The sequence below is a fragment of the Canis lupus genome, chromosome 1 (assembly GCF_003254725.2).
Source record: "Canis lupus dingo isolate Sandy chromosome 1, ASM325472v2, whole genome shotgun sequence".
Lineage (NCBI taxonomy): Eukaryota > Metazoa > Chordata > Mammalia > Carnivora > Canidae > Canis > Canis lupus.
Genome location: NC_064243.1, coordinates 44545788 through 44571849, shown reverse-complemented (window position 1 = coordinate 44571849; position 26062 = coordinate 44545788). Strand labels below are relative to the sequence as shown.

Here is a 26062-nt window from a genome sequence, read left to right as displayed (position 1 = left end):
GCATACAATGAAAGTAAAATTATTTGGTGAAGGGTATGTAAAATTGTACATCTTTCTCAGTATCTCAAATCCAGAACCCCTTTAAAAAAAAAAAAAGGTGGGCACCTGGGTGGCTCAGTTGGTTTAAGCATCTCTGCCTTCAGGTCTGGTCATGATCTCAGGGTCCTGGGAACAAGCCCTGTGTCTGGCTCCCAGCTCAGTGGAAGGAGACTGCTTCTCCCTCTCCCTCCCACCCCTATCCCTGGCTTGTGCTCTTTCAAATAAATAAAATCTTAAAAAAAAAAAAAAAAGTATAAGATATTACCAGGGAAAATTATGCCTATTTTAAAATTATAAATCTGAGGTATGCAAACATCTGTCTAGTAAGATCAAACCTACACATTAAACTTTTGTTGGGGTGAGTGGGTGGGTAGGATCCTCTAGCTTAAAAAAAAAAAGAAAACCAGAATTTGATATATAAAAGTGCTAACAAAATTGTTATGATAAATAAAAATGCTTATTTATAACTATTCTTCCTATGGGTTTTGTAACTATTGTTTCCTATGGGCTAAAGTATTTTCACATAAATAATTAACTTTTTATACTTTTTATATTATCAAGCAAAACATTCTATTTCTTAACCATAACAGTGTTTAAGGTTAATATTACAGTTTTGAAAACTGTTATGAAAAGGAAATCATTTACTTTAGAATTTAACTTTATAGTTTAAAACACTGTTAGTAACAAAGAAAAACTATAATCAACTCTCCCTCCAAAACTACTAAAGAACTAAATTTAGGCCACAAAAAATTATTTTCATGGTCTTTATCTCAATACAAAAATTTATATATCCTTTCCAAATTCTTGGAAAAAAGTGGATATATAGGAATTACAGTGAGCCAAGATGGGGAGTAATTAAGTCAACTACAGCCTCTCTCTGCCACTGATTACAACTAAAAATGTCAGACCAAATATAAAAAAGGAACTACCTGTGGACTGTGAAAGGTAAAACAAGCTGACAGAAACGAGTAGAAGAGTAACCAGTGATAAGGGATCCCTGGGTGGCTCAGCGGTTTGGCGCCTGCCTTTGGCCCCGGGCCGTGATCCTAGAGTCCCGGTACTGAGTCCCATGTCGGGCTCCCTGCATGGAGCCTGCTTCTCCGTCTGCCTGTGTCTCTGCTTCTCTCTCTGTGTGTCTCTCATGAATAAATGAAAAAAAAAAAAAAAAAAAAGTAACCAGTGAAGGCAGGGGTTGGGATCCTGCGTTGGTGCTTTAGTGAATTTCAGTGTTTTGTGTTCCTTTATTATCCCTAGGTTTTGATCCCAGAGAGTACAGAATCATACCACGCAGCCAACGCTAGAAGCAAAAGACCAGAAGAAACCCCTTTTGTCTAGCCAGAAGACTAGCTAAAGGACTCCTCATGCTACTGGTGGGCACCAGGAGGCGTCTCCTCTTCCTCCTCTCCCAATTCTGTCAGGCCTCGCTTCCAGTTGGAGGGCAGCCTCTGTTGCCAGCACTTTAAAACTCCCAAAGAGTACCAATTTCCAGACAGAGTAACTAGGAAAAGGGGCCCTTGTTATCCACAAAGTATGGTGAGGAATCCCAATTTTTTTCTCACCACTTCAACTCTAAAGGCTAAAAATGGGAGAGAAACATGACTTTTTGGCCACAGGAAGAAAAAAGGATGCCCTGGAATCTACAAAAGATATGGGAATCCCACAGAGAGCAGAGAGGAAGATCTTTTAATTCTGTGTATGAACTTAAGTCTTGGGCTCATTCTGGAATTGTGCCTACATATATGCCATAGACCCAAATAAATCTAGCAAAGGCTTTGAGAACTAAAATCTATGTAAATCACTAACTCCTGACTGTCATATGTGCTAGGCACACCTAAAACAGCAAAACAAATGCTTGTAAAATTGAACTGACATTGGAATCACCACAAAAAGGCAAGACAGAACTTGCATCCTGAACCTGATCAAGTTGAATGCCTGCTAATAAAACAAACCAACATTCTTAAGAGGATTTTAAAGAAGTCCTACAATATAATACTGAAAATGTTCAGTATACAAGCCAAACTTACTTGACATACCAGCACACACACACACACACACACACCCCAACCAGGAAGATCTGACCACACTGCTCAAGTGAAAGGACAATCAACAGATGCCAACCCCAAAATGATGCAGATGTTGGAATTATCACAAACTTTTAAAGAAATCATAGTGATCTTCAATAAGGTAAAGGAGAATATTCTTGAAATAAATGCAAAATTAGATGTTTTCATCAGAGAAAGGAAAACTACAAAAAAGAACTGGAAATTTTAGAACTGAAAAATACAGCATCTGGAACGAAAAGGTAGTATGGTGCTCAATACAAGAGCTATAAAATTTTTATGTGTGACCCTTATATTTTTAAGAAGCAAAAGGCCATAATCATCAAATTTTTACATCAACATTTCACACAACAATTTAAAAAATGTTCAAGAAGAGATTTAGTAAGGTATACTAAGAGAGAGTTTATCTGATACAAACATTATTAATGTAGAAATATGGAAGTGTCTAATATGTCACATGACATATATATTTATAATAATTACTTTATAAATATAAGAATTAAATACAAAAATAAGACCAAGAAAAATGTTCAGAAAAGTGTTAAAACTGAATGTAATTTATTAGGCATAGATAATTTTCTTACAATTAAAAGTCCTACCCATTTGTTTCTATTTCATGCAATTTTTTAAACTTTTTTTTTCAAACCATAATCTAATTAATCCACTATGAAAACTTTTTCATTCTAGCCCAGTTAAAACAAAATAGAAAATAATGACGTATACACTGACTAATATTGGGTGAAACTTTTGTTCCTGTGATGTTTACAGAGGTGACAACTGGCTCATGACACAAATTGTATTTCTGATTGCGGGTGGTAAAGTTTCTCTGAGACACTGCTCTAGCCCACAGTCGTAAGTAGAAGGGAACATTAAAATTAATTATAAGGAAAATAAAATATTAAATTCTCTCTGGATAATTCTTGCCAAAGACTGAGTCTAAAGTGCAATCTCTGCTTTGTTCATTTTTTTAAAATGATTAGCATATATCTAGAAATGTGAAAGACATAGTAGTATAAAACTCAGATTTTTTTCCTAGTTGTAATCAGAAAAATGGGAAAAGGGAATTAACTTTCACATCTGAAATCACATTCTGCAACTAGTGATGTATACGCGTCCTCCTCCAACTGTTTTACCTTGCTTATGACCTTCATAGCAATCATCACAAGTAACATTATTTGGCCACAATTTGTTTTCCATTTAGTCTATTTATCTACCTACCTACCTACCTAACCCATCTCTCCATTCATCCATCCAGTTTGGAAAACACTGACCTCATATATTGTAAACCCTCAATAAATAGGTACCAATATCAGTATTCTTTTTTTCATATCCTCCACAATACCCAAATCAGTTCCTTGCACGTATTAGGACTTCAAATATGCTGATTTAAAAAGAAGCTTACTGGGTTCCAAAGGTGATCAGGTATCAAATACAAGCTGGCAAAATAAATTTATCAGGCTTCTTCATATCTGAATTCACTTGTATGCAACAGATTTTCTTCAAATAAGTGGTAGAATATGAAAGCCACAGGTAATGATATACATTTCTTCTATTTTTTTCCTCTTTGAACTTTACCTTTAATAATCTTTGCAGCCTTGTACCTATAATTCTGTGCCAAATATTCGTGAAAATAAGAAACTATTTCAAGGCATCAGAATGCTTCACTCTGAAATAATCCCCAATATCATTTACAATATTGTATAATAATCATTCTTGTATACTTTTCAAGCTTCCTTTAACTCTTAGGGTTAATCATAAGCACAATATTCTTAGATTAATAAAGTTTTATTATCAAGGTATAATTAACTAAAAACAAAGAACTGAGAAAAATACAAAGTCAAATTCAACTGATTAATAGGTCAAAGCTAAAGAATCATTTAAATCTAATCAACATTCACTGACTACCTACAGCAGATATGCAGAGTATTAAGCCCTTCAGAAAACAAACAAAAAAAATCTTGAAGAACTTCACCTCAGATATCTAATAATCTAGTGAGGTAGAAGGGGAGGGTCAGTGATATATCATTATTATAATATAGTAGATACTTAGCATTCTGAGATTTACCACTGTTAGCTTTGACAATTCACTAATGATCCCAAAGGTCTCTAAAATGTAATCACAGGTAATTTTGTGGAGACACTAATTTGAGGTGTGTATACTCAAAAACTGGTGTATGAGAAAATGATTTACTTAATTATGAGAGTGGTGGAGGATCTATGTTTCTCTTTTCTCATACTCTCCTTTGCATTTAACAGAGGAATAATACACTAAAGTGGTATTTAAAACTTGGGGGATCTTATAAGAACCTGAAGATTTTGCCTCAAGAAAACAAAAACACATGGCATACTTAGGTGCCAGAATAAAAACTGCTACATTCAAATAAATGAAATGGAGAAAAGGTTTAATAAAGAAGATGGAAGTGAAATGGGCTAACTTGGAAAAAGGGAACATTCCTGTTAGAGCTGTGATTCTGCTTCCACACTAAACATTCGTAACACACTTGTCAATAAATCTTTCTTTACAAATAGTAATTTTCAAGAAGGATTGTAGAAGAGGGCTATTTCCTAATGGGAATGCATTAGAATCTCAACACATCACTGTGCTTTCCTACTGGAAAATCACTGAGTACCAAAAAAACAAGACACATAGGTGAGAATATATAATGCATAGCTTCATATATAGAGTAAATGTTCCCATTTCAGAGTGTTGTGCATACACAATACATGTGGTAAGCATAATTTTATATACTTACTAATAAATATAAGTAAATTCTTTATTTCTAAAATAGTTTTGCATTAAAAGCCTTAAATCCATAGCTAGGAAAGCTGCACAGTTGAAGGCAAAGGTAATCTGAAATGTTTTAAAAGTATAAAGTGAATCAAGCAAAACAGTATGAAGAGACAGAGTAAAAATTAATCTAATAATCTAAAGAAAGCTTAGTTCTACTGTATAAACTAGAGAGAAAAGAGAATATAAATTAAAAGCCAATTCAAAACTAACTATAACAAACCAAGGGGGAAGTGATGAGGACCTGGACTAAAGTATCAATGCTTTATTTTTGTTATTTAATACAGAGAATAAAAAAAGAAGGGAAGGATGCAAAGCACATTAAAAAAAAAAAAGAAACAACTCATTGGATTTCATGACTGAAAAGATATAAATGAAAGTGGCACCCAGGAAAATTCCAAGTTTTCAAGTCTGAGTGTTTGGGAGTAGGATTTTACTGCTGACATAAAGAAGTCTAGGTTCAGGCTAGAGTGTCCAGGGTAGACCAGAGGAAAAGCAAACAACGCACTTCAAAGACCTGGATTACAGGGATTTCATCAGTTTGTAAGACAGGAGTCTGAAACGGCTAGAAGCTTGGCTCTTGAGAGATCTCTGAATTGTGTGTGAATGGGTCAGGACCCTTCATGAGACAGGCAGAAGGAAGAAACCCAGCTGCACTATTTTCTGTAGTAATGAATGAAGGTGAAATGTACCAAACAAGTGACCATCAGTTGAAAGACAATATGGCACAAGTATCAGTGTTCCGAACAGGCCTCAGATGTGGCATATCAGTATGTGAATAAGGGGTCCCAAATTTATGTGGAAGGCAAAATAGACTATGCTGAATACACAGATAAAAATAATGTGAGGCGACAAGCAACAAGAATCATAGCTAGTAATACTGTATTTCTGAGTGACTAGACCAAGACAAGGCACAGAATGGACAATTCTTCTTTAGCCATTATTTAGAGGGTTTTTTTTCCCAAATCATGTACAGTTGTTATAGTTCCTAAGGACAAGAATTAAAATAGCCTTATATATAAAATGAGAAAAAAAGAGAAGAAGTCTAAGTTTGTGGAAGAAAGAGAAGTTTAGATTTAGCTGATAACACTACACTTTCATGTGCGTATAGACACAAAACACCTAAAAAGTTGTGAGACTGAATCCCATAAGAGAAAAGCAAAAATACACATCATTCTTAGAGCGTTAACAGTGGAAGAGATAAAGAATAAACACTGAAGACTAAGTATTGGAGAATAAGAAGAACAAAAGCCTGCCAGCCTCAGGGTAAAATCAATCCAGAAATAAGAGCAACAAATACAAACTAAAAAAAGGAAAGGCAGTAGCACAATAAAGCAGAAAGAAAAAAAAATTATTACTTTTCATCTACTTTGTCAATTATTAAGTACTATCACAAATGCTGTATCACTTTTACCTTCAGAATGGCCCAATGTGATGAAAATTTATTATACACGTTTTATAGATGCATAAACTTAGGGTAAGTGACCTAACTAAATTCAAATTGATAAACTACAGAATCATGCCTCAAACACAGTTCTTCTGCCTACCCAGACACTGTTTTCAAAAACAAAACAAAAAAGCTCACCAGTTAGCAACCAACTAAACATACACAATTGAGTCACTATAAGATGGTCGATGACTAGGGAGACATACCATTTAATAGCATCAATCTAACAACCAAAAAAGACTTTAATCAAAAGAAAACAGACTATGAAACTTATACATCCACCGACCAAATAACAGCTAAATAAATTCCATTTAAATATGAATTTAAGGCATGCCTAGGTGGCTTAGAAGTTGAGCGTTTGCCTTTGGCTCAGGGCATGATCTCCGAGTCCCAGGATCGAGTCCCACACCAGGCTTCCTGCATGGAGCCTGTTTCTCCCTCTGCCTATGTCTCTGCCTCTCTTTGTCTCTCATGAATAAGTAAAATCTTTTTTAAACAAACATGAATTTTAAGCAACAAATTTTAAGCAATCGCCTAACAGGTTTAAGAGCCTTCCAACCTCCAACAAGGAAGCTCACTTTCTCTAAAGAATTAAAATAATACGAAAATAGACCAAATCCATTTTTTCTCCCAAAAGCTAATTCTGGGTTTGAGGGAAAATTACTACACAGTAACATGGTAATAAATGTGAAAAATTCCAAATATTGAAAGCTCTCATTCACTGCACACCATCCACCTATTGCTCTCTTAAGAAATGACCACTGCTGGGGTGCTTGGGTGGCTCAGTCGGTTAAGCATCTCCCTTCACCTCACTCAGGTCATGATCCCAGGGTCCTAGGATTGAGCTCCCTATCAGGCTCCCTGCTCAGCAGAGCTTGTTTCTCCTCCTACTTGTGCTAATAAATAAATAAAATCAGGAAGGAAGAAAAGAAGAAAGAAAGAAAAGAACGAATGAACCACTGTTAGACTGGGAGGCTGCCTCCAGAATTTTCTGTACACCTATGTACAAATGTAAGTATTGTTAAGTACGTATATGTATCTATGTAAAATGAATATATATTCCAGTGCAAAATTATACTCCTAGTAACTGTTTAAAATTTATTTTCTTGCTGGATTCAGTAAAATACTGAAATTCTTATAAATGACGACCAGCAATTATATGGGCCCAAAACCTACCAAATATATCATGGAATTTTGTTACATCTGTTCAAATGTTTTGTTCAACAATTTCTCCAACTTAGAAAATATGGAGAATATATTAATACTTTCTTCATAATGCATAATCTCCATAACTTTTATCTATTAAGGTATGTAATATAAACATACTAGGGGGACATAGATGTCCACAATAACATTAAATGTTCCCAATTGCAGCTTTTTTAAATTTTAAACTACCTTTAGTATTGTTTTCTCTAAGAAAACTATCTTAGAAAAACTTTTCTAAAACGAGGTTTTAGAAAACAACATCAAGAACTGGTATTCTTCAGCTTTCCAAATACTTTACAAAATTTCATAATTTTATATATTCAAAAACTTTTTGAATATTTGAACACTTTCTTTAAACAGGCTTTTTTGAATATTCCAAAACCAGCCAATATTTTAAATATTTAAACAAATTCTGAGAGGTAGTCAAAGAAGGTATCATTATTTTTATTTTTGAAATGAGTAAACTAAAGCAAAGAAAAACTAATTAGAGGGGTGCCTCGGTGGCTCAGTCAGCTAAGCATCTGCCTTCAGATCAGGTCGTGATCCCATGGGTCCTGGGATGGAGCCCTGGGGACCAGGCTTCCTGCTTATCAGGGAGTCTACTACTCCCTCTCTCTCTGCCCCTCCCCCTTCTTGTGCTCACTCTCAAACAAGTAAATAAAATCATTTTTAAAATTAGTTAGAGGGATCCCTGGGTGGCGCAGCGGTTTGGCGCCTGCCTTTGGCCCAGGGCGCGATCCTGGAGACCCGGGATCGAGTCCCACATCGGGCTCCCGGTGCATGGAGCCTGCTTCTCCCTCTGCCTGTGTCTCTGCCTCTCTCTCTCTCTCTCTCTCTGTGACTATCATAAATAAAATAAATAAATAAATAAAATAAAATAAAATTAGTTAGAAAACTTGTTCACTAAGGTTAATATTTAAGAGACCCTATGTTGGCAAATTGAACACCAACAAAAAAAAAAAAAAAAAAAAAAAAAAGGAGACCCTAAAGGTTACCTTGTGTAATCCCATTTTATAAATGATACAACTACTATCTATCTCCACGTCACCTATAATCTCTCACATTTTACTTTAACAGCAACATACTGACTTTTGCAGCTTAGCCATGCTTTAAAATACTTGAACCAGGAGCCTTGTAAACAAACTGTCAGGGATGACCTAATAAAGGAAGTAGTTACAAAGTAGCCACCATTACTAAAATGTGAAAATTAGAAACATGCTAAGGATACAGGCTAACAGAGCAACTGCACTCCTCTCCCACAAAAAAGGTACACCATAAACGAGCTTTGTAATTTATGGCTTTTCTCACTTTCTTGCAAAGGGCTGAACTGCTAGAAAACTGCCAGCTAAGGGGGGGGTGTTACTGCACAATACTTCTTTGCCAAAGGCCCTGGGCATTTTCCCAAGGGCCCTTATCTTACAGGCAGGAGAGCAGAAAGACAGTAGTTTGTTCCTTATCCTGGCCCAGGTGTAGCATGAAATAAAACTCAACTAAGAATCCCCTCTTCCGGGGATCCCTGGGTGGTTCAGCGGTTTGGCGCCTGCTTTCAGCCCAGGGCGTGATCCTGGATTCCCGGGATGGAGTCCCACATCAGGCTCCCTGCATGAAACCTGCTTCTCCTCTGCTTGTATCTCTGCGCCTCTCTCTCTCTCTCATGAATAAATAAATAAAATCTGAAAAAACAAAAAATCCCTTTTCCCATTCCTCCTCACCCCTCAACATATAAATACTACCAAAATCTCACTAAAAATATACATACTGAAAACAAAAACATTAAACTCAGACACGAACATAAATTTAATTTGGGCACTAAGTGCCTTTGATACTAAACAAGTTTCATCATCTCTAAGCCTAAATTCTTCATCCATAAAATGAGTCTGTTCCATGATATACTATCACAGGTCTTGCAGGTCTAAAAGTTGTCAATTTCTGGAAATCAAGTTCAAGCATCGAAGTAAACAAGAATTCTAATCATAGAACCACTTACAGCTACAAATGTGTAACATGACTGTGATGGTCTTTAGCTGCCCTATCTAAAGTCAAAAGAACAAAAATGACTCTCCAAGGAAGAAAACAAAACCTATAAATATAAACAAACATGCACACATATAAAAATAACACTTTAGTTTAACTTTTCCCTGGAATCCAAACAATCCAACTAACTTCCTTTAATTTCAGTTCTTCTCTATGTCTTTTGTAAAGCATTAAAATTAAATGATGTGAATTTTACAAACTTTAGAAGTACTATTGATAATCAAATGGCCAAAATGAAAATGAGAAAAAATAATTCATTTGTAAATCCTCTCTATAACAAATCCCCACAAACCATATTAACAAATTTCTCAAATAAATACGGGTTCTATTTCTAATGAGATAGTCTTTACATTCACAATTCCGTGTTTATAATAAATTGTTTACTATAGACAAAATTAAGGTAAAGAATTGTGACTAGGAGCTAATAAAATGTTGAATGGTATGAGTAGGCTTAATATTAAATTCTAATAAAATCTCAAAATTTAAATCTTTAATTTTACTCATAGATTATTCCATTTACAACTTAAATTACAGTGCATAGGAGAACGGCAATTGTATAAGCAGGATTTAAAGCCAAGAATATTCCACGCAGTGTTGCTTTTAAATGTCCTCATATTCACGAATACAATATAATTGAAAGGATCAAAGCCTTATCTTAAAAAGTAAACAAAAAAACTAAAGAACATAAAGATTCTACAAGATTTTGCCCTAAACCTGCTTCTCTTCTTTCTCTATGTCATCTTCCTAGACAACTATACCCTCTCCTAAATCCTCATCTCCATTCTGCTTAGGTACCTATATATCCAGCTAGGTATCTCCACCTTGAGGTCCCACGGACACCAAATCTTCAAGATGTACAAAATTATTACTATATTTAGCAAAACAGTAAAAGTAAATATCTTTGGGTGGTTCAGATATGGGTACTTCATACTAAAGATCTTTATTTTATTCCAAGTTATTAAAAATGATCCCACTCCAACCCAACTCACCAAATTATCTTTCTCAAGCCTTTAGCTCCTCCTGATTTGTCCACCTTAGTAATTAATACCATACCATTTACCATGTCATGTAGCCAAAGCCCTGGCACGATCCTTGACCTCATATCCAGCTACCTATTATTACTAAATTTCTTTTGCATTCATCCCCTCTCCTATTATTACTGTAGTTGAGCCCCTCATCTTCTCTATACTAATTTAACACTCTTCCCCCAATCTCATCCCCTCATTGCCCTGCCCTGATCTCAAGATACTACTCATTTTTCTAAAATACACCTCTAAAACCCTTCAGGGGGCACCTAAGTGGCTCAGTTGGTCAAGCGTCTGCCTTCAGCTCAGGTCGTGATCCCTGGGTCCTGAGACAGAGTCCCACATCGGGCTCCCTGCTCAGGGGGGAGCCTGCTTCTCCATCTCCCTCTGCCTGCTGCTCCCCCTGCTTGTCTCTCTCTCACTCTAATAAATAAAAATCTTAAAAACAAACAAAAACACCCTTCAAGATCTCCATTCTCTTTTGACTAAAACTGACGTCTTACACATAGTGAAAGAAGGCTTTTCTTCAGAAGATCCTTGACCAATTCTCCATCATTCCCCCCAACCTCATCCCCTACTCAAAGTTGCCATTTCCTTGAAAATGATCTTTACCCTGTGCTCACATAACATGTCCTTCCTTATTCTGTGTACATGATGATATTTGTGAAGAGCTTACACAGGCTATACCACTCACTTCTTGTATCATACTATTCATTACATTATCTTTTGACTCTTTGTGGCAAAACATTCCCATTCCCACCCCTATTAGAATATGAGCTGAGAAAAAGAACACAGATATCTAATTAACACTGGTAACCACTGTGCAGAATATAATGCTTGATAGATGGCAAATATGAATAAAAAATAAAGCTCAACCAACCAGCAACTACATCCCAGTATCAATCATTCTTTCCAATTGCTAGTTGCTATTACATGAAAACCTTCATGGGCTATCATTACATTCTAGCAATTTGAAAATTGCAATTAAAATTGAATGAATAAACTAACAATCTTGAAGGACTAGCAAAATAAAGGAAGCCCTCACAGAATTATCTGGAATCATTAACTATTACAGCTCTAAGACACCTAACACATCTTAACCCTTTGATTTTGCAAAGGAATCAAAGTACTGATTGGAAAATTTTGTACAAGGAATGATGTGCTAACCTCTGTTCAACTCCTCTAAAATGTCAATACTCTTCAGTTGTTTCCAATCCTTGATCTTGTAATTGCCACCAAAGTAGAGATAGGCCTCTAAAAAAAGTTCTGAGTTCTTGTTTCTATTCTGTCCGAGAATTTAGAAAATTCTGCTCAATAAGAGGAATTGCTATATAAATAAAAAACACTTTTCTTGGTGTAAAAAAATTCAAAGATGTTAATCCTTACAAAAGCAGTCAGTCATATCTCAATCAAGTGTTTTAAAAAAACACTTATAGGAGCACCTTGGTGGTTCAGGAGATTGAACATCTGCCTTCATCTCAGGTCATGCTCCCACATTGGGCTCCCTGCTCAGTGAGGAGTCTGCTTTTCCCTCTCTCCCTGCCTTTCCTCCCCCCACTCCTCTCACTCTCTATCAAATAAATTCTAAAAAAAAAAAAAAAAAAAAAAAGGCACCTAATGGTTCATTAAATGCTTGTAGAAGTACTCAAAGAAGACCTCTGCAACAAACATGTCACACAATAAAAAGTCATTCTAATGATTTCTATTCAATATGTAGCCAGGGAAAATACTGAATAAAAATAATCAAAATAGAAAAAATGCACAAAGTTCAGGAGCTTTTATTAGATAAATAAATACTGGCACTATCAGGAGACTTTTTTCCCTATTTCAAGAATACTATGTAAGCAACTGCTTTCATCATGGTCCTCAACTTTGGACAGTATTTTAAGAATAATTTTATTTCTATCATATTATTCATTAAACCGTTAAAGAAAGACTAGCTGAATCACTATTACGTATCTGAATAATATTTTTTAAAGATTCTGTAACATATATGTATTTATTTACCACTAAATTAAGTCTAGGTTCTTTTTCCCAACTAATGAGGTTTTAATTGTCATCCTCCAGTGAGTTAATGTACCAATACACTGAAAGCATCATGATTAAGATAATTTTCAAATAAAAATCACACTTCACAAAAAAGAGATGGGAAGCAATGAATCAAACTTTTTAAAATTTGCCCATTTGGCTGCATTTTTGTCAGGTTTAAGAAAATGCTTGCTCTGTAATTGATATGAAAACAATTTTTAATAGATAAAATGTCACTAAATGAGTTAAAAAAAAAAGAGATATGAATTTCCAGTATACACCCATACAAATACTGAATGTAAACTCCATGAGGGCAGAGGGTTTTTTGGGTGGGGTTCTGTTTTCTTTTGAGGTCTGTTTTGTACACTGTTAAGTCTCTGGAGCCTAGAATAGTGTCTGTACTTGGTGGTAAGTACTCAAAAATTTTGAGTAAGTTATTTTCACTTAAGCAGCTTTTCAAATTGTCTGTTTCAAATTGTCTGTTGAATGTCTGTTTTTGACATTCAAATAAGCCTATTAAAAAGCCTGTAAGGAATATATTTTCTTACTCATTTATAATTTTGACTTATAAGTAGTATGTTATCAATCAAGTTCTCAGGTTTCAATGTTTGCAGCAGGAGCCAGCAAAAAATGGCCACTGGCCTATTTTCGTAGGCCCTTAAGCCAAGAGCATTTTTTATATTTTAAAAGAACTATGAGGGTTGCCTAGGTGGCTCAGCAGTTGAGCATCTGCCTCCGGCTCAGGGCATGGTCCTGGAGACCCAGGATCGAGTCCCACATCAAGCTCCCTGCATGGAGCCTGCTTCTTCCTCTGCCTGTGTCTCTCTGCCTCTTTCTATGTCTCTCATGAATATATAAATAAAATCTTAAAAAAAAAATAAAAGAACTATGAAAGACCAGTAAGAACATGTGTAAGAGACCTTAAGGGACTAACCTAAAATATTTACTATCTGTCCTCTACAGAAACAGTTTATTGCCCCCTGTGAATGGATATTCCATTCACAAGAGAATAAAAGTTTTGCATACTTTCTTTCACTGATGAATTGAATCTGCACTATTAGAAACATATCTTTCACCTAAGTCCTTCTCCATAACTAAATTTCTGAATTTGGGCTGGTTATTTGAAAAATGTTAAGAATAAAAATTTTAATATAGCATAAGTGGCTACAAATGATGAAGCTAATAAAAATATTAAAGTTAATTTATGTCTAATGTTTTCCATACTAAAGAAATAACAAAAAAGATGAAGGAAAAAACAAAATGGAATACAAACAAACAAACAAAAAAACCCTGAATCTAATTCTATTTCAAATAAATAGCAAAACTACATTAAGGGGAAAAAACTAACCAAATCATGTTTGAACACAGCATTTTGACTATATACCCTCAGGTTAAACAAAACATGAACTATAAACAAGTATTAAATTCTAGTTAATAGGTTTTCAGAGACATACAGTCTAGCAATTCTGAAACTACTTTTTGCGTGTTTATGTTTGAACAAATAGATGTAAATACATTGTGGATAACAGAAACTAGTTTTCTGTCAGAGAAAGGAGTTACATACAGAATTGGAAAGGGGAGAGATCAGAATGAACCCTACAGTTGTTGTAATGGAACTGGAGACATCAGGGTGAACTCATGGCTTTTCATATAAGCAGACAGTTAAAAAACAAAAATTTATGTGTATATACATACATGTATATTCATATAAATATATAAATTTTCTAGTTCAATACACTAATAAATATCCACAGGAAGAAACCAGAGCTCCTTGAGAAATGGCTGATTCCAGTATCTTACTACATAAGAAAGTAAGAGAGTACTCAAAAGATATGCATCAAACCTCAGAAAGACCCAGGGACAGCTTGAAGCATCTCTGACGGGTCAAAACTGAGTCTGCATCAAAAAACCCCAATGGATAAAAGGAATCCATGAGTTCATACCAATATGCATACATACACACATAAATGGAGAGAGGGAAAAGCTCTTACTGAATGCGAGTAATAAATGAAGAAATGATATGCACAGAAAATCACCTTTTGGCAATCAATCATCCTAGTACTGATTTGGGCAAGAACTAAATGGATACTTAAATGTGAAAATTTGATAAGCAACAAGGTATGTGCTTAGTTTCAAAAAACCAGTTAAGATACTGGTTACAAATGAAAAAAATAGTAACTTTACAATGGAGAAATCTTGCAGAAAAAAGTTAACATCCCTATTAATGGGGATAAATAGACATCATGAGCTTCCTGAGAGAACAGTATCACTTCTGAGTATTCCTGACAAAAATGCATAACCTGAATCTAATCATGAAGCAACAGCAGACAAGCCATGTTGAGAGAATCCCAAAAATAACTGGCCTATTACCATTAAATATCATCAAAGATCATAAAAGGTCAAGAAAGAGTTATAAGCAACTACTTCAGATTAAAGGATACTAAAGAGACAAGATGAATGAATGCAAGATGTGGTGCAGGATTTATTCTATTATTAAAGGACATTACTGATATAATTAATAAAATCTGAATAAGATCTGCAGACAATTGCATTATACCAATGTTAATTTTCTGATTTTGATCACTGTATTATGGCTATGTAGAAGAATGTCACTGTTTGTAGAAAATAGTCATTTAAAAGTAAAAGGCATCATGAATTGCATTCTCGAGCATAATGCCAAAAAAAGTTTGCATGTGTTCATGTTAATGTGAAGAGTAAACAAAAGAGCAAAAATGGTTAATTAATATAGAGAAATCAAGATGAGGTGTACATAAAACTCTATCATTCTTAAACTTTTCTATACATCTGAAGTTTTAAAGTAAAGTCCAAAAGTGGGAAAAAAATAAAGCTAATTTATAATTAGCACCATGCCAATAAAAAGGAATAGTGAAAAACTGAGTGACAGTTCCCCTTGACATAGAATGGTAAAAAACAACAACAACAACAAAAAAAAAAAAAAAAAAAAAACAACAACAACAACAACAACAACCAGAGGTTGAAAACTGGGTCCCGTCTAGTCTCAGCGATAATACTTAAAAGTAGCATTCTGTTGGTAAAATCACAATGGTGGCCCTATTTTCTAGTCAATAAAAGGAAAGAAGCACCTATCCTACTTTTCACACAAGTTTATCCTAAAATTCCACTGAAACATGATGGTTGGGGAAAAGAGGGTCAGGATATAAAACATTACATATTATAAAGTGGCTCACTCTTAACAGGGTTTGGTAAACAAGAAGTATTTCAAAAATACATATGCCAGACATTTTTCATCACAGAAAGCTTCTATTATAGAAAGTAGACATCTGCTATATATGTTTCAGTTTGTAAAAATGTTAACTTATTCAACATTCTTTTTACCCATACCTCAAATATTTCAACAAATTCAAATACCCTATATATATTTTTTACCATAAAATTTTATAGTGTAAAAATCTTACTCAAATTAAAAAAGCCATTAACTAGGGCTTGGATTACTTATTTTTTTTAGTTAAACGCTAACTGATAGAACATTGTATCAGTTTCAGGTGTACCACTAAACCTTTTAGGTGCTGTGTCCCAGGATAAAAAGATCTTTAAACCATTTCCCAAATTCTACATACTAAGATATGAGACACGTGATCCAAAGTGTTTCATCTTTCACTCACAAGCTTCTCAAATTAGCCCTGAGGAATCCAATCAAATTTAAAGAAAAAATGTTTATACAAAAGAGACCAATTTTTCTCATGTACTTAAATCAAGCAACAGTTCATTTTAAAAATAAAAATACTAATATTCTTCCAAATTCATAAAGGTTTGGTTGCCACTTAAGAAAAGCTTTTTTAAAAATTATTTGCACCTGGGGACTAATATTTCACTGACAAAAGGAAATATTCTTAAAGATGTTATCTTTTAAGCAACAGTTATGATTCCAAAACAAAGAGATTTTTTTAAACATGTGATAGAAAATTTCATATAAAACCTCTTACTTTGCCACTGTTGAAAACATAAAGTCCCATTCTTGTGTGAGCCTATTTGCTCCATCTCTGTCTTGAACAGCAGGTGAGCTTTCTAGACTCTAAGGCAAAGGCTGAGAGAGAGCAGGCAGAACCCCGCCCAGACAAGGGCAGCAAGCAGCCCGGTCTCCAGCAGGCCGCAACCCTCAGCAACCCCTCAGCGATGCCCACACGGCCTCACTGGCTCCGCGGCAAGCTCACACTCACTGCACACAAAGCTGATGAAGCGACAGAAAAACAAAGAATACGGTATGCTTCCTGCTTGTCTTGCTTACAGGCAGAAAGAAAAACGCCTGGGACACCGTAGGCCCTTCAGTATTGATTAAATGAATGAACAAATGAATGAAAGAATGAAATCTTAGATCTTTCAAATCAACCTATATAAATTAAGTTGTAGAAGTATTTTAAAGACAAGCTTGTCATACATTAACATAAGTCAATAACTATCTTTAAAAAACAATATCCTTTATTCCTCATTCTGATTAAATGTAGTGACTGTCAGTTACTAAGGTATTTTCTGACCTACAGCAGATACCAGAATGCATTTACATATCCTTCTCTCAGTTTAAAATATGGTGTATGAGAAATTCTTGTAAAACAGAATTAGAAGACCAAATAAATGCATAAAATTAGAATCAAAGCACAAATGCATCATTTATCATCAAACTTGAGATAGAATTAACTCACATAAAAAATTATAGGCTATAGAAACATTTCTCATCAGCATTTACGTCTCATAATGTAGCAATACCAAAATCTGCTCTATAATTAGAAAATAAAAAATTTGATTTAGTCCTTTTTTTGTTTCTCCATCCCTATAGCATACAGGGATGTCAATGATCTGTCCATCTTATAGTTTGAATAAGTTCTTCAAATTATAAGATGTATTTTATTTCCAACCATCAAATTTTCAGGCTTACAATTTCACGTTAAATATGTAATCTTATATTCCTTTCACAATACAGTAAAATTATGTGGAGCACAATGCAAGTAAATGAAACAAGAATAATTTAAGATTTATGTTCACTATTAAGCACAATAACTTTTTCACTTAGCCTATGTTTTTGTGAAGAAATTCAACTATTCCCTACATGCCCTTTTTAAGATTACTAATATATTTGAAGTGACAAACTTCATTCTGCTTCCCAATTACTGCCCATATAATCAAGACATCATTTCACTACCAATTTAAACCTAGTATTTTCCAAAGGGCCTGCCTTATGTGCATTATAATCATCTTACTATGCTTCTTGTGTCCATGCTGCTGGAAAAGCAGTCTGTACAAGCAGGAGTAGAGGCACAATCCTGAGAGAGAGGAGTAGAGAAAGATGTTGAGAAAACAAAACCAGATAAAATGAGCTCACTCGAGTTCAGGAGCTCAGCCAGTGTTCAAGGTCAAGGTTGATTACATTCTCTCATACCATTTTGAGTTAGAAGTTGTCCAATAACAGGAAAACTGGCCCTAGAAAGAGATATCTGAAATTCCATGTACAAGTAGTAATATCATCACTAATTCTAAGCCAATTATACTTCTTAAAAAAAGCAGCAAGTGATCATAAAATATGACTATTTAGGAAACTGGGGAATACACATGTCCCCTAAATGTCAATCAAAATTACTGTAAAAAAACTCAATGCTGGCCTAGAATAAAAATGATAGAGCTATTTCAATCTTGCCAAAAAATTTTTATATTTATCTTGAATGATTAAGACTATAACACTCTCAAAGTAGAGTCTCAAAAATATAATTATCAATCTCAATTATCCTTGTTTTCTAAATTTTTAAAATATTGTAAGGAAAAAAAACCCACAACTTTTTACCATATGTTTTTTTAAATTGAAAAGCAGTGAAGCAAAAAAATGGTATGAAAATAGCATAATTACAAAACGAAGCTTAAGATGGATTTAATCTAACTGGAACTTTCAAATGCAATAGTCTCCTCCCAACACTCCCTCCTTAGTAAATGAAAATTACCAACAGATCAGAGTTTTGATTTAAAATTTTCCAACTTATCTGGACTCCTACAGTGCCATAAAATGACCTTCAAAAAAAAATCCTTAAGGGTACTGAGTCCTCCCCAAAATTATTTTATACTTAATCAAAGAATCCCCTAAATATATTCTCAAGTCATTTACTTACATAGAGGAAACCAGATGTCTAGAAATGTTAACTACCCTCATCCAAGTCATTTAATCCCAAGTGTATCATCCATTCATTCATTCTCAAGAAATCTCTGACACATAGTATGTATTAAGGTACCCTGCTGTGTACTGAGGATATGAAGCAATCAAAATATATGATCACTATCCTCATGAAATTTAAAGTCTGGTGGAAAAGACTATTACTATATTACTTACAGTAATCCTAAGAAGGGAAAGTACTTTTTTTTTTTTTTTTAAAGAATGGTATAATGGGAACTAAATCAGTGATTCTCAACCAAGGTCTATTTTGTTCCCCAAGGGACATCTGATAATGTCTGGAGACATTTCTGGTTGTCACAATAGTGGCACCTTGTGGGTAGAGGCCAGGATTACTGTTAAAGATCATATAATGCACAGGAAAGCTCCTCATAGCAATTATCCAGCCCAAAATATCAACAGTACTGAGGCTGAGAAACTCTCATCTAAACCACTGGCACAGTGAAGGCTTAGTGAAGGGTTCCTTCTTTTATTTATTTATTTTATGGAAAAGACAAATGAAATTTATTTACTTATTTTTTATTGGAGTTCAATTTGCCAACATATAGCATATCACCCAGTGCTCATCCCGTCAAGTGCCCCACTCTGTGCCCGTCACCCAGTCACACCATCCCCCCACCCACCCACCTCCCTTTCCCCTACCCCTTGTTCGTTTCCGGGTTAGGAGTCTCTCATGTTCTGTGACCCTCACTGATATTTTCACTCATTTTGGATTCCTTCTTTTATAACATTAAGTATGCTGTATCTCTAAGGGCTTCACAGGTTGAAACAAAAAAGCTTGATTGATACAATTAACCAAAACACCCACTGGAAAGTTAAAACAGTGAAGACTAAGGAAAGAAAAGGAGACAGACTCCCTGATAGGTGAATATTAAATTTTAAAATGCAGTATTTTAATAGCTCCCTCACATAAAATCGCTTTCTTGAACCACAGACGAAAGGAAAACATACAAATAAAAAATGAATTTCACATGCTTTTATTATTCCCTCTACCTTGTCCCACTATTCACCATCCCATGCCTACTACTAGATACTGCTGGGAAGATTATAAAAAGTCCTGTAGTTAGACAAATGAACATTCTGGAAACAAAAGAAATGGAGTAAAACAGAGATGGGATTTCACAAGGCATGGAAGAGGAAAAGGTCCTGGATGTTAACGGGACTCTGGAAAGTATGCATCCTGGAACAGTTTAGAGTAAGCTATGTGACTGAAAAAGTCCTAAAGACCAAAAACACTGAGAATTTAGGCATCCCAAAGATGATAATCACCTCACAATTTATGAATCAAAGTAAATCCAAAATTTAAATTGTGATAATTTTCCTGACACATCTCACACCTACGTATCTGGCCCTTCAGCTACCCACTCAAGACTTTTCTGAGCAGCAAGAGAAATGGATCATGATGGAAAAAACTACAGTAATACAACAAGCTATACAAAGAACTTGGGAAAAAACCTGATTGCTGACTGATACTTGATTATGCTAAAAATGTTACCTTGTTGAAGTATAGTAACAGTTGAAGTACAGTAACGGTACTGATGTTATTTTTTTAAGTCCTTAAAAATTAAAAGAATCTAATATACAAGTAAAATTCATCTCCTCCAGTTACTTTGCCAAAACATAACCAATGCGTAACAGATTCTTCTATTATGCATGTATTAAGAGTTCCTAGATTACAAAAGTGCCTTCTCCAATTAAGATAAAATTTTCTAAGAGTCATGCATTGCTAATTCTTCTCTCTCTCTTCAAAAACAAAAATAACCTTACCCTAATGACCACTATACAGTGGCATTCTTAAGGACAGAGTACAGATATGCAGCTCACATACAACTGATACACTGGGGAAAAAAAAAAAAAAACTGATATACTGGAGTAATCAATTGTTGTCCTAAAAACAGAATTTAAGCAGACCAATGAGACCCTTTTCACTGACCTGGGACCTCTAAACTATCATAACAAGGATATGCCACCATCTCAGAGCAGCTACAACTATGATACTTGTAACGATAATAATTCTTTTAGCGTTAACTGCTCAGGTCAAGCTTAGACTCTTAGGGAGTCTTATTTTCCAATCTGGACAAACTTTTCTTCATCATTTCAGAACTGACATTACTGCTCATTGGATTAACCCATCACAATGATGATGCTTAACTGTAAATTATGGCTTTCTCACAAAACTAGCACAGAGGGCACATATACATCAATTCTCAGGCCTCAATTTCATTGAACTCACAATAATTAAGAGGAATTTACCATATAAAAGATCTTCTGACAGTGTCTTTGTACATAGGGAAGGAGAGGCCACAGACCCCTTTGAAAGATTATGATAGATGGGAGTGGGGCACCTGCACATGTTGACCATGACTCGCAAATATCAAACATAATAAGGTCATGGATTTTCAACTGAAACTCATCTGTGCTTTGCAAATTAAAAATCTATATTCTTAATTTGGGGTGCTTGGCTCTTAGGTGTTAAAGCATGCGACTCAATCTCAGGGGTTTGAGTTCGAGTCTCACACTGGGTGTAGAGATTACTGAAAAATAAAATCTTAAAAAACAAAAACAAAAATCCCGTATTACTAGCTTTAAAATCTTTGGCACGTTCCTATTTTCGAGCCAATGTTAGAAGGGGGGATGGTCTTAAGAAACCTGAGAATTAGCAAGCCATAAAACCTAAGCATTTCCTATTTTAAATGGGCCTTTAAAAGCCACATTCACTATAAATAAACATCCTAAACTCTCCTTTTCTCCTATTACTGTAACTCAAAATTCCTTTATTTTTTGCACTTTGAAATACACAATTTAATGGAAAATATTCATTACTGAATTATTCCCTATTATATGCTTACTTGCAACATTTTAACATCAGCAAGCATTACATTCACGGAAACTATATTCAAAATCAGAAAAAATTATGTATTTTGTGTTTAAAACAAAAAGTATATTCTTCTGAATCTTCTCTGAATGTATTTCCTTTCTGTATTCTGTCTGTGACTGTACTGCTACTATTTTTAAGCTACTCCACATTCAAACATGAAGTTTGAGCACGTTAGTAAATAAAGAAGTTAAAAGATTTCCTTTCTTTGAAATCCATAGGAAGAAAGGGAAGAGGGCTACATACGCTAAAATGGGACTACTGCCAATCTCAAAGTCCTGTAAAGGTTAGATGAGAAAAGAGGTGAAATATCTAGCTAACCATGTAAATGTTAGGCCCCCTATCCTTAATGGCAATGCTAAAACAAAAACCAATGTACCATTTCTACTCCACTGTACTCTATTGTGACAACCATGGTGTATCAACCCCTTTCTTCTATCTACCATGGGAGATCCTACTCAGAATTTGAGGGGAACAGAGGTGCTGAGAGTGAGGGAGGATACACATTAGGGAACCCCTAGACAAAAAGGAGAGACACCCCTCAAAAAGGTGTGGGGTAGCAGCATCTTGCTGGCTCAGTGGGAAGAGCACACAACTCTTGATCTCCAGGTCATGAGTTCCAGGCCCACAGTAGGTGCAAAGATTACTAAAAAAATAAACTTTAAAAAAGGAGAGGAAAGGCAAATCAAATAACTGCAGTGGAAATTAGAGAAAGGATTTTCTTATGCAGAATTTTTTAAAGTAAACATTCTACAGTGCTGTACCACTATATGTAGCAAATAAAAAGGGTACATAGAGCTGTTTTCATTCTTGAACAGGAAACTAGTGCAGGAAATAATTTCTCCTGAAACTATTAACAATTAAATTGGAACACATATTGTATTGTTAAATATGTTTTTTCAGAATTTAAGCGCTATAAAGTTTTGCTGGGAGAACCAAATTTCATAATTATCAGCTATAAATTCATAAATAAAATAAAAAAAGACTCCTAAGTCTATTGCACTATTCATCAAGAAGTGGTTAAAAAAAAAAAAAAAAAAATCCAATACCAAAGAAAAAAAATCATTTACAAAAAGAGGGTCTGCTTTCATATAACTGTGTCACTACAATGTACTCTAATATGGAGAGTCCAACTCACATGAATGTTATCTAACAGAATGTTAGCCTCTTTGCTAAGCTTCCCAAGCAGCAATCCTTAAAGAAGAGGAAGAAAAAAATAAAAGAAACAAAGCTGTGAAATAGCTTTTAAAAGTATTGTTCTATTTGGATTATCAGAGCCATAGATCTGGTATGTTAAGTGGTGATTATTTAAAATTTTGTCAATCACGCTATCGAATAGAGTATTAGCCCTTTCACATCAAAAGTCCATAAAATGTATGCGACTTTAGTTAACATCAGATTAGAATTTTTTTCCCCCGGGCATACTGATGTTTATTATGTTTAATGTTTGCACTACTAAGGCCTACTTAAATCGGAGCTCAAAAAAGAAATTCACGTAGTTTACCGAAACCTGTCTCCTTTCAGATTAGCAAATTCAATTCAATAGTGAAATTCAATTCAATTTCACTACTGGGGTAGTGAAAACTGGACACCTGCTTCTTTTCTAGGGTTAAGATCTTACATATGAATGAGCCCATGGGAAATGCTTCCCCAGCATCTTCCCCTCTCCAAGCATAGATCTCTGTCTACCATTTGTGTCTTTAGGGACGTCCTGATGATGAGGGAAGGGGGGAAGGAAAAGTATAATAAATCGCAAAAAAAAAAAAAAAAAAAAAAAAAATCTTGCCTCCCGATGCACCATTCTCTTAGCATAAATCCCTAGCTGGGCACGTTACCTAGCCAACAGTGTCTCAAATATAAACAGTACGTACAACGTGACCGGGGGTCACCCCCCTCCCCCCTCGGCCGCTGCCCCACCGGGGGCCACGGGGCGGCCTGCGCCGCGAGGCCCGGCGCGCACTTAAAATCCCGCAGGCCCAGGAAAGAGGTGGGCGGGCCAGGCCTCGGCGGAACTGACCCGGAGAGACCTGCCGGGAGCCTCCGGGGGGAGGGCCCAAGCGGGCCTTCCCTCCCAAGCCCCAGCCAGTGCCCGGGGCGCTGGAGGCACCGGAACCTCCCCCCGCCCCGGGGCGGCCCTCCCCCTGCCCTGCCCTCGGACTCGGGGGAGGGGCGCGGGGCGCGGGACGCGGCGACACCCCTCCCCCCCCCCCCGCACGGCTAGGCCGCCGCTCGCCCCACCCCGAGCAGCCCCGCGGGCCCGCACCCACCCGGTCGCGCGGGCCCCGTCCCGGGGGCGGGGGCGGGGGCGGGGGGGCAGACTGCAATACCAACCTCGCTGTTGAAGGTTTTCACAGCCTCCATGTTGTCGGCGCGGAGGCCCCGAGCCCGGCGGCGGAAGAGGCGGCGGCCACTGCACTGGGTGGGGAGAGCGAGGCGGGGGCGGCGGCGCGGCCGCGAGGAGGGGCGCCGGCGGGAGCCCCGGCCGCTGCGACCCCGGGGCGGGCGCGGAAGGGCAGGCCCGGGCGGGGAAGGGCTCCCTCAGGGGCGGCGAGGCCCCGGCATGGCCGCTGGGGCGGGCGGAGCGCCGGTCTGGGGAACACAGGCGCTGCCGGGGCGGGTCGACAGCGGGCGGGGGAGGGGCCGGGCCGCGGCGCCTTCTCTTCTCCGCCCCGCTCGGTCTCGGCCCGCCGCCCTCTAGCCCCGTCTCCTGCACTCTCCACCCCCTCTCTCTTCTTCCCTCGTCAGACTCCTGTTTCACCTCCCCGCCGCTCGGGCCGCAGGAACCAGCAGCGCGCGGCGAAGACGCAGGAGGAAGCGCTGGCAGCGGCGGCTGCGGCATCCAATATGGCGGCCGCGAGTCGGGCCGCGCAGCTCGGAGATCCGCGGCGCCGGCCAGCGCGCCCCCTGGTGACTGGACCGCGCGGGCCCGAGCGGCCGCGCGGAAACCATCGAGCGGGCGCGGGCCAGAGCGTCGCCGCCCGGAGGTCCCGCTCCGCTCGCTCGGCCCGGGGGCAGCCCGCGCCTTGCAGGCACGGGAGCGAGCGCCGGGGCCGCGGCCGCGTGGGGCGCCCGGGCCCGCCCCCGCCCCCGCCCCCGGAGGCCCCCGCGGAGCGTTACCCCGAGACGGGCCCGAGTGTGTCCCCGTAACGTGACAAGCCGGAGGAGCCATGTCCACGCTCCCGCGGTTTCCAGGCGCACCGGCCCCTTTACGTGAGCAGCTGGGGCCCGCTGCCTTCCAGAACTTTTACTGCGCGGTGGCCTCAAGGTCCACAGCGACCGAAAGAAAAGTTCCTGCTCACTCGTTGATGTGGCCACGACGCGTCCGTGCCTTTCCCTAGCGTCGCGAGGAAATGTGGGGGACAAAAGCCTGGGATCCGGGGGGCGGGGCGGGGGGCGAGGGAAGCGCGCCCGGGAGCTCGCAGCTCCGAGCAGGCAACGCGCGCGGCACGACCTCCGGGGGGCCCGGGGCGCAGACAATGAGCGCGGCGGGAAGCGGGACCCCACGCGCGGGACTCGGGTGCGTGGGAGGGGGACTCGCTCCGGGGGGAGACGGATTGTTGCGAAGGAGTTTGGCCCTGGGTTGTTGGGAGTTAGAGACGCTGACTACGGTATTCTCAGGCGAAATAAGAGATTCTGCTAGCAGGATGCCTTCTCTCACTTTGTGCAATGGAAAACGGCCAATACCGAATCAAAAGCATGCGTTGCAATTAAGAGTTAGGGTGGGCCACTTGAACCCCAAACGCCGCTGGCCTCTTGCTTGAGGGTCTTTCCCCCCCCCCCCCCAACGGTCACCTCCCAAGTACTTCGCTCTACGGGAAGCGACGAAAGTAACAGAATTTCGTGCTGGGGGATTTGTTGGACCCAAGGTACATTGGTTAATGGTGAGCCCGGAGCCTATGAAACTGAGAAGTCAAGGCCCTTCTTGACTTCTTAGGGTCCAGGTCTACTTCATTAATGACTTTAGCATAGGGGCCGACTGCTTAAAAGGTAAAAAGGATAACTCCTTCATCACTAAGAGTTTATTTTTCTACCTTCAGATTCTTAAATGTGGTCACAAAGTTCTCCATCACCATCGGCCTTCAGTCCTCGCAGGTGTACCCATTATGATCTCTTGCCAACAATTGCTGTGGTCTCCTACAGCCTTCTGCTTGTCTTCCTATAATTCATTCTCCAGACTAGCCAGAGGGACTTTTTTTTTTTTTTTTCTGGTTAAGACACAAGCCAGATGAGATCTGACTTAAATCCCTTTAGGATTTTCCCATTACGCTTCAGATACTGTCATAGCCTCTTACCAGGGCCTGAAGTCCCTGCCCACCTCAACTCCCGCTCCTCTGCCTTACTCTCTTCCTTCAGGCCACACTGGCCTCCTT

The 26062-nt window shown here is 38.0% G+C and overlaps 1 protein-coding gene and 1 pseudogene across 30 annotated transcripts in view; one reads left to right on the top strand and one right to left on the bottom strand.

Annotated features, from left to right (window-relative positions):
* The window catches only part of SCAF8 (SR-related CTD associated factor 8), a 221466-nt gene extending 196876 nt beyond the window's left edge, over positions 1 to 24590 (bottom strand). For 27 of the 30 annotated variants that reach the window (XR_007412756.1, XR_007412760.1, XR_007412763.1 and 24 more), the window contains exons 1-2: positions 24024 to 24590; positions 17862 to 17924 (exon numbers count right to left, since the gene is read on the bottom strand). Coding sequence is in view for 7 of the 30 variants with exons in the window: in XM_025422600.3 (XP_025278385.1) it covers positions 17862 to 17924; positions 24024 to 24053 (93 nt within the window). In the remaining 23 variants the exon portion in view is untranslated. The remainder of the gene's footprint in view (positions 1 to 17861; positions 17925 to 24023) is intronic. The other 3 variants (XM_025422603.3, XM_025422602.3, XM_035710647.2) reach the window with 3 other exon arrangements.
* Positions 2164 to 5835, top strand: LOC112645591 (single-stranded DNA-binding protein, mitochondrial-like; annotated as a pseudogene).
* Positions 24591 to 26062: the final 1472 nt, after the last annotated feature.